At 39.7% G+C, this 9,839-nt stretch overlaps 1 protein-coding gene across 8 annotated transcripts in view; it reads right to left on the reverse strand.

Annotated features, from left to right (window-relative positions):
• ITPRID2 (ITPR interacting domain containing 2) overlaps positions 1–9,310 on the reverse strand; it is a 39,444-nt gene extending 30,134 nt beyond the window's left edge. Inside the window, exons 1-6 of one of the 8 annotated variants that reach the window (XM_064286933.1) lie at positions 9,002–9,310; positions 8,610–8,655; positions 5,008–5,057; positions 4,137–4,193; positions 1,457–1,496; positions 1,271–1,369 (exon numbers count right to left, since the gene is read on the reverse strand). In XM_064286933.1, coding sequence (XP_064143003.1) covers positions 1,271–1,369; positions 1,457–1,496; positions 4,137–4,193; positions 5,008–5,057; positions 8,610–8,655; positions 9,002–9,212 — 503 coding nt within the window. In that variant the 5' untranslated portion in view covers positions 9,213–9,310. Of the gene's footprint in view, positions 1–1,270; positions 1,370–1,456; positions 1,497–4,136; positions 4,194–5,007; positions 5,058–8,609; positions 8,729–9,001 lie in introns of all 8 variants that reach the window. The other 7 variants (XM_064286927.1, XM_064286928.1, XM_064286925.1 and 4 more) reach the window with 7 other exon arrangements.
• Between the last annotated feature and the right edge of the window lie 529 nt (positions 9,311–9,839).

Below are 9,839 nucleotides of genomic sequence, written 5' to 3' on the forward strand. Positions count from 1 at the left end.
TTATTTATTTCATCATCTTTATACATTGTATACTAAATGGAATGTATAACCCTTAAAAAGAGTCCATCCTCTCAAGCTGTTTGTGATGAGAAAGAGAAGTAATCGCTAAGGACACACTAAACAAAGAGAAATGTACATGTATCTTCACCTTATTTTTTTTTTGTCATTTTAGTAGATTCCCAGTTAAGCAGCTAATACAATTAGAGGACAGAGGAAGAACAAGGAATAAACAGATCAAAGAACAGATTAAATGAGAAAATACTCTAGGATATAGGTAGAACTTTGGTGGAAAGGCACATTCTACAGTACTTGAGGCTCTTGTGCTATCTTCGGCTATTCTAGAAGAGAAACACAGGGAACAACCCGATCTCAGGAAAGTGAGGGAGGAGCTTATTTTGAATTTTCCTCTTACCACTTCCACTGAGGAAGTAGGAGGAGTAAGGTAAAGCAAGTAGTGGATACGCAAAGGTAGCTGCTTGCCCCAATTCTATGGGGAATTATATAACTGTTATTCCTTCCTCTCCTATCAATGCTAATCCAAGCTTTCTGAGAGTCACTGAGGAAAACTGGAAAGTTAGACATGGAACTGTAACAGGAAGAAATTTTAATTTAGGTTGAATGGACACGGGGAATACAGGGTGGAGAAGAGGAGTGTGCTATCTCATGAAGAGGAGAGCAGCCAGGAGTACACAGCAAGGTGTGCATAACTTTTTGTACGAGAGACTGACTTGATTTGTAAACTTTCACCTAAAGCACAGTAAATAAATAAAATAAAGAAATTTCAATTTATTTCAGGGAAAATGCTCATATTCCAATACAATAATCTTGATAACAATTAAAACTGTTTCCACAGGCATATTTATTGCCTCATTTTAACATATATTTTAAGGAGCTTTGGCTTTTTTTTTTGCTTAATATGCTGAAAATAAGTGCTTAAATATCAAGCTTTAATTTAGAAATTTTTATTCTGATTTTTAAGTTGGAGTTGACTCAAATCCTAAGACATGGAAAACTTTGGCAACCTACAAGTAAATTTACTCCACTATGTAGTCCCTCTTTCAGACTATTGTTAGGGCTCAAAATACTCATTACTGGGTTCCAGCAGCATCAGAGATTGCTTGTTGCTTTTTACTTAATCTCATTTTTTTAAAAAAGTTGCTCCTGTCAGTTATGCTGGTGCAGGAAACACTTTAGATTCCTTTTGATTTCAAAATGCTAAGAGGAGATAATCTGTAACGCAATGTTATTCTACCGTAATTCTGTAAATTACCTTGAGACTGTCCCACTACTTTTCCCAGATCCGGTGGAATTCATACTTCTCCCTTTTTGATGAAACTGTAGTCTTCTTTCTTTGGCCAAGATATTATTGCTACAAACACAATCAGATGATACAAAACTTTATTTTCACAAATGCTCTCCATTTTTACAAAGAAAGAGAACACACATAGCTACTTACCAGTTTTCAATCTGAGCATCACTTTCATGGAGGTGGTTGGCTATAATTAAAAAGAATAAAAGCATATAACAATTGGCAGTAGGACGGTAACTACTATGATACAATCATCAAGAATGCAAGCCCCAATATTATGGCAAAATGTTTAATATGCCCAGTTCTTGTCTTGGCTCATTAAATCTGTACCATTAACAGAAACACACAGCTTGATAAGGTAATTTCTGGAGAGTGTTTTTGTGTTGCATCATTCTAAAACTACTTCTGCTTGAATACTTAAAATAAAAAAGAACTATAGATACTCAAGAAATCCTGGTGGCTTAGTGGTTAAGAGTTTGCCTGTTAACCAAAAGGTTGGCAGTTCAAATCCACCAGGCGCTCCTTGGAAACCCTATGGGGCGGTTCTACTCTGTCCTATAGGGTCACTATGAGTTGGAATCGACTTGACGGCAATGGGTTTGGTTTCTGGTTCATAGATACCCAATTGGGACCCTGATAGTGTAATGGTTAAGAACTCAGCTGCTAACCAAAAGGTCAGTAGTTCAAATTCACCAGCCACTCCTTCAAAACCCTAAGAAGCAGTTCTACTCTGTCCTATAGGGTCGCTATGAGTCAGAATTGACTTGACAGCAACTGGTTTCTGGTTTTGGTTTTAGATGCCCAATTAAATTTCTGGGTTTAACAGTTTAGAAATAAGTAATAAGATATGCAGGATACAGATAGCATATGTGCTACTAATTATTAAATTTAAAAGCTTCTAATAATACCTTGAGAGCAAAACATAATTTAGCATTAAAGTAGCAATAATATACATCAATTTATAATTTTTTTTTTTAAGGCTGAAAAGTCACTCCAGTCATAACCAAGTCTTCTTATACGCAATTTAAAAAGTTCTACTTATTACGATGTTTCCTTTTAAAAATTATCTTCTAATTTTATCCTAGATTAACGACTTCTAAACTGATCAATGTTATTAATGTTAATTTTAGAATAAGTTATATTTACTGTATTTAACCTTTATAGACAAATATAAAGAATGAATTACAAATGTATCTATTTCATTGTACTTCATATGTGTTTTTTTCAATTCTGACTTGTAAAGTCATGGCAATTCCTTATGTTTCTTTGTATATCCAGCACCCAGAAAGGTGTCTAACACATAACACTCAATACATACTTAATGAATGAAAACAGCCTTGAAACAATTTTTATTAAACAGCATGGGACTCACTCCCTTTTACGTCCTAGTTTACAATGAAATCAATCAATACTATGAAACTACCAAGCCAAGTATCAACAACTCCATTTAGAGCAATACTGAAATGCATTTTAACAAGGGGCTGACAACATTTTCAACTGTTCTGATTGGGAAACAGTAAGTTTAAAGTCTTTACAGAGTTTTAGTCCTTTAAAAGTCTTAACAAAAATAATAAAAACTAATATATTCAGAAAGCCTAGAGTTTTCAATGTTAAACTAAAACAAACCAAACGCACTGCCATCAATTGGATTCTGACTCAGAGCCCTGGTGGTGCAGCAGTTAAACGCTTGGCTGCTAACTGAAAGGTCAGCATTGGAACCCACCAGCTGCACTCACCTGGAGAAAGATGTAGCAGTCTGCTTCTTTTAAGATTTAAACAAACAAACAAACCAACTGCCGTCGAGTCGATTCCAACTCATAGCGACTCTATAGGACAGATTACAGCCTTGGAAACCCTACGGGGCAGTTCTACTCAGTCCTATAGGGTCGGTATGAGTTTTCAATGTTAGGAAGGTTCTAAACAAATAATGTATCTTACAGGTTAATTTAAAATAGCAAAAAAGCAGGGATGTTAAATTCAATGACAAAGTCACTATTTAGCAAATTCAGTGATAAATTCACTATTTAACAACTTACTATTTAAAAAGGTTTAATAAAATCCTTGATTTTTTTTTAAAAGCACACAGAAATAACCCAGCTGCCAATAATCTACTCAACCTAATGAAAGAAAACATGTTCAAAGAGCTTCAAAAATAGCTTTTAAAATACCAGTAAAACAAGTAATACTAAAAAAAAAAATCTTAATTTATATTGCTGGAAAGCTTTATTATAAATCTGCAGGGAAAGATTATATAATCTGTGAAAATTTAAACACAATAATACACTTTTAAAATGCTAATGGAGTCTGGGATAGACACCAGCATTACGATACCTAATTAAATTCTACTAACTCTGCTATTTTGTCTTTGTCCTTCAATCCTCCACAATCAGGGGGAAAAGACTGGAGACACTTACATGCAAAGAAAAAGACCAGCTGCAGCTTTAAGTATGACATAAGACTACCTCACACTAAAAACAAGCTTCAATTTGGTTTTCTCATGTATAAATATTTATACTTCCTTCCTTCTGCGGCACAGTTCTTCCCTTAGTTATATCACCACTGTTTGCCCCAAACAGCTCCTTTAAGTATTTAAGTCCAAGGAAGACATATGGACATTTTACACTGGTTTTCAGAGTCATCCCTACAGGTATCCTACAGGCTAGATTGTCAACATATAAAAGGTGGGTACTACAAAATGTGCCTGAGGCATTTTCAAAACATTTAAATTTACCTCTGAAGATACTAAACCTGAAAGCACTTCACTTTCTCATTTTTTTTACATTTTAATTGAACTACATGAAAATACAATTCTTCCAAGGAAACAAACCTTCAGCTCCCAAGGACAAATCATCTTCAAAACTTCCTCCATTTCTCACAAGCGCACCTGAAAGGAACATTTGAAAACTCAGAAAATTTATCTTGGCATTCTATTCTTTCCCATCCCCACATAAAATCTTTGTTTTAGTTAAAACAAATTGACCAAGCAAAACATTTTATAAGATACAGTGCCTTAACGTTCTCAGAAATTATTCTGATTATACAATTTCAAGAAGCCATTGATTCCCAGCCAGGTAAAGTTCTCGGAAGCTGGTCAACAGGCTAGTTTACCCTTCTTATTCCTTTGAAGATGTTCAATTAGATAACATATCTTACCTAAGAGTTTCATGGAAAACCAGACCCCGGAGCGATCATTCCTTTTACCCCCTTCCTATTAAGTCAAGGGAGCGCAAGCTAGATTTTCCTGATTCTGTAAATGTTTTTTACATGCCTTGCCACTACCTGCACATTCTTGTTGTACTTTGAACTTTAGAATTCTGTCTTGCCCAGGTGGTAAAATTTCAGGTGTGGCAGTCTGAGCTAACATAAGTGATGTTTCACTAAAGCTGACCTAATGGACTCAATATGTATTTCCATTATATTTACCAATTTCTATACTTAGGTAATCTTTATGATATCTAACTAGACAAGAAGTACTTAAAGGTTCACCTTGTAGAAAGGTTTGGTAATTTTTTTGAACTCATCACTGTTTTATGGTCATGACAAAGTTTCCCTCTTTCGGCTTCTAGCTCCAAAAACTATTTTTTTTTTTAGTAAACATAAACATCGCTTTAGTAATTCATATACATACTTTTGCCCAAAGGAAAAATGGAAGTAGGGTCTTCATAAAGGACATATTTAGAAAGGCAACTTTCTCTTACCCTTGAGTGTACTACTGCTTTGCTCATCCAGTGAGGCTCCCAAAGGTGTACTGAAACCACATAAACATATATGCATTAGTCTTGAAAAACTATCTGGAGATTTGTCATTGTACAGCCTTACTTAGAGGGTTATAGCTAAGCAGGCTTCTAATCACTGTTTAACTCTCCTCCCAAAACACACAAGGAATGCAAGTGGATTACGTAAGCGATATCCTACGAACTAAGCAAATGCCTATCGCTAATTCAGTTCACCAGGAATGATTTAATCACATGTCTGATCTGCCAGCAATTAAGAGCAAGAATGGCAATTATAAATGAGAGGGATTAACATTTTATTTAAAAAAGAGAAAAAGAGAACGACAGCAGGCATTAGGAAAAATTAAGACAACAGGCTCCCCTCAATCCCTTCCCAAGAAACAGGAAACAGAACTAAAACAAGACAATCTTCAGTAGTAGGTAACCTAACCTTAATCAAATGGAAAAGTCAGCGCCTAGTTAGAAATCACTTTCCTCAAACCTCATCTGTTTATCACAGGCATTTTAGAGCAGTACCTTCTTGATATAAATGCAGAAGCTTGAGATTCACTTGATGCATTTAAACTAAAAATGCGTATACTCTTCATTTAACTCTAAAAAGTCAGCTTGAGAATCAACATTAAGAACAATTAGCCGCTGCTAAAATTCTTTCACATTCTTATAGTTCAAACACAGATCATTTAGAAATTTCTCCTTTTTTAAGGATAAAAATATTTTCATTTTTTTCAAAACTAAGAGTAAGAAACACATTGTTTTATGTTGATAGTTCTATTTTGGTATACAAACTTTTCTTCAGTAAAAATTTGTACCTATTACAAATTCATATTAGACATGAGCTTAATCATAAAAATATCAGTTTCAAAGAAATATTATTGAAATGCCAATTAAATGTTAAATATTTGTGCTAGCAGTATATACAAGCAATGGTCTTTCTTTGAAGATCAATGTCTTTAAAATGTAGAAAGAATCACAATTACCATAAAGATATTAATAAAACCTCTGACATAAGTTTTTACATGTATTTTATATAACCCTAATTCATGCCTTTAAAAAGCTGCTCTTCCTCCCTGATGGCTACTTTCTTAAGACAAAACACTGCATTCTCCTTTTCCGGATGCCTTGTGCTGGTCTGAGCGCTAACAGAAAATGGCAAATAAACAGAATATGACTGGCATTCTACTTCAACAACAAGTCTCTCACTCACATAGTTACTCCCTCCCAAATTGTATCAAAAATTCTATTAGCTCTTAGAGGCTAATTCAAGCCATTTGTTTCCACTCAGTCAAAAAAAAGTTTATGAAAATAAAGACTCCCTTTAAGGAAAGAAAACACTTGGTATCTTTATTCAGGATATGAAAAACAAGAAAACGAAGAATAGCTGAGAATTTATCAAGGTGGAACAATAGTCTCTTCAGGCCATTTGGCTCATAATGTACAAAATACAGGGATGTGCAACTCTTGGAGAAAACCTCAATTGCTACCTTAAAAAAAAAAAAAGGATGCAGCATACATACCAGTAGTCAAATCTGTGGTAATACAGCCAACTTTAAAAGACTACTTGTTCTAGCTGTCCTGAGTACAAATGAATGCCACCTTTGTGTAGAATAGGTACAACGGTAGGCAACGAGAAGGACACTTTGAGGAAGTGGCAGCAGACTCCAAAATCTGTCTATGTAAATCAAGATTAACAACAAAAACTTTCAAGAAAAACTGAGTGCTGGTGATGGCCAACATTTACGTGTTGTATTTATCTTAAAAGATACACTTTAAAAATTGACTTACTTCATGTCTATCTACCATGATCTCTTACAAAATCTTAATTCCTATACAGAATGTGATTCTTCTCTTGCTCTTCATTTTTTTTTAATTCTTCTGAATGCATACTTGAATTTCAGCAATAAAATACAACAAACTTATTTTGAATTCTAAACCTATTTTAAGATACCAAGAGTAAGCTGATACTGTGCTTAGTACTGTATTTCAATCAAGACTAAGATTGAAGGTTTTGAAAGACCTAAGTGAAAGTAACAAAACATTTTTTTCAGACACACTTCTACGAGGAAACTTAAAAGAGACTGGTTTCACAGAATCTCTCCTAAAGGGTCCTGAATATGATTATTTAAAGTGTCAACCTTTTAAATTTTCCATTCGCTTTGATATTTAACAAATAAAGCACTGGAACACTATTAGAATTTCTTGACCCATGTTCTGAGTGGAACTACTAGGCCATATTTCCCTAATTTAAAAAAGGAGAGGACTTGATTAGCACTTGATTGTTAACCTGGGGTTCGAGGACTTCGAGCAGTGTGTGTAGTCTCTGCATCCTTAGAGAGAATCAGAAAAAACCAACCCATTGCCGTCGAGTGGATTCCTACTCATGGCGACCCTACAGGACAGAATAAAACTGTCCCGTGAGGTTTCAAGGCTGTAAATCTTTACGTAAACAGATTGCCACATCTTTCTCCCAAGATGCGCCCAACCTTTTGGTTAGCAGCCCAGAGCTTTAACCACTGTGCCACCAGGGAAGGTCCCTGTACTTCATTACATCTCAGGAGCACCCATGACAAAGAGTTCTGTAGTGAAGGACATTCACTAAGGCTCTTGTAAATTCATCAAAACAGGATATCAATATAGTAGTGGCCAATATTTAACCCGTCTTTAGGGGAGAAAAATAAACTGGCTTATACGAAAATCCCCTTAAAAAAAAAAAAAGACTCCCTAATTCTGCTACTTGAACAATACATTAAGAGCCTAAATGGAGAAGGCAAAATACACTCAGAAGCAAACACCAACAAAAGTTAAAAAGCAACATTCTATACAGGATTTTACAACTAGCAAGTAAATTGGAGAAAACAATTAAAATATGAAATAAGCACACTTTACTGTAGTCATATTTACTTGCAATGATTCATCTCCTCTGTACTGTATCAAACATTTTTGTAACAGCTGCCAAAGCATGTAATTAAACAGATTTATACAGTCTGAATGCCTTCAAAGCTCTATTTCCCTTCTGTGAATTCTACTGCCACCTGATAAATTCATGGTCAAAAAGTAAACCACAAGAACAAAGTCTGCTAGTTATAACAGTTCCCCAAACAGAATTAAAGCACAGAAAAAAAATTAAAGCCCAGTTAGTGTAGTTACATAAACCAAGCTTATCTGCAACACATATGAAAGGCAAACGATTGGATACCGTTAAGTACAAATGCCAAAAGAAGAGCAAAATAAAATATCCCGTGAAATGTAACAGTTCTTTCAGATAGAAATAGGGCACACATAACAACATGGCATTATTAACTGCTAGAGGTTTCTGATCTCTGATGTTAACATCACGCACGGGCAGCTGAAGTCCTAACAACTGTAAAGCAACACAGTCCAAAGAATCAGCGGTCACAGTACTTCCATTTCTAACCGCTTAAAGGAGGAAGCTATCCGCCGGCTCACTTTCCGGTTACTAGCTTACAACGGCCATGGGACCCACAAGGAGCGCGGCCCGAGCCGCCCAGTTCGGGTGTCCCATCTGCGCGGGTCTCCCTCCGGGGAGCGGGCTGCGAGCGAGGACTCACCGGCAGTCCTTGAGCCATATCGCGATCTTCTCGTTGGGCACGTTTCCTGCTGGGCAGAGCAGGGGACAGCTCGTTACCGACCCCAGAGTAACTCTGACTGCGGGGCCAACCTGGACACTCTAAAGGGGGAAAATGCAGCCTAAGCACCATGTCCTAGTCTCCATCTGAAGGGAAATCAGGTGACACCTAGGGTGTCCGAGTTGACGCTGGAGACGCCTTATCAACAGCGCGCGTCTAAATGTCGGAAGTGTCCCCTTCTCCCCCGGCTTTCAATCACAGAGGCCCTTCCAGGACTCAGAGCAGTCGCCCCACGGCTCACCACGGCTCCCCCTGCCCGCCAGCCCGCACTTTCCCGCCTGCCCCGCAGCCGCAGGCCGGCCGGGCGCACCGACCTCTCCCCGCAGCCGCCGGCAGCTTCGCGCCGGGGAGGTCCTCCTCGTCGTCGTCCTCCTCGTCCTGCGTCGTCGCTTCTGTGGACAGATCCTCCGTCTCCGACGCCTGCCAGGAGCCGCGGCACTTGGCCCAGGCCTTCCTCCTCCGACTCGCCACTTGCCACTCCAGTTCCTCCTCCGCCTCCGTCGACGCCGCCAGGGGCCGGTCCATGGCTGCGCCTGGGGCTCCGCGGCTCCAGCCGAAGCCTGCGCGAGACAAGGCGGCGGCGGCGGCAGCGGGGACCCCCGCCCCTGCTGTCAGCGCCCAGCCGGGCTGGGGGCCCCGGGGAGCGGGAGCAGGAGGAGGAGAAGGAGGGGACAGGGAGGGAGGGAGGGAAGGAAGGGGAGGGAGGGGGAGGAGACCCGGCGCTTCACATGAAGCCGGCCGGGCGCGGCGCGGGAGCGCAGTGGCCTGAGCGAGCGCGGCTGCACTGGACTGCCAGTCCGGCCCCCGCTCCCCGCCCCCGGCCGCCGCCTGCCTTCTCCCGGCCCCGCCTGACGCGCCCCCGGCCTGGCCGGCCGCTGCGCGTCTGCGCGCCCCTCCCTCGCCGGCGTCCCACGCCCCCTTCCGGCCGGGGGCGCGCGGGGCGGGGGCGGGGGCGGGCGCGGGCGCGGGCGAGGGTGCGGGGTGGGGCGGGCGCAGGGCCGAGCAGATCGGTCCCCCGCGGTTGCTCACAGAGGGGGCGAGATTTGCTTGTTTGTTAATAATCTTTTCTTCCACTCAATTCCTCCTTCATCCAAAAATAGAAATAAAGTGGGAAAGCCAAGTCTCACAAAACGCCCCTTCTTCACTTCGTGA

This window comes from Loxodonta africana, chromosome 6 (assembly GCF_030014295.1).
Source record: "Loxodonta africana isolate mLoxAfr1 chromosome 6, mLoxAfr1.hap2, whole genome shotgun sequence".
NCBI lineage: Eukaryota > Metazoa > Chordata > Mammalia > Proboscidea > Elephantidae > Loxodonta > Loxodonta africana.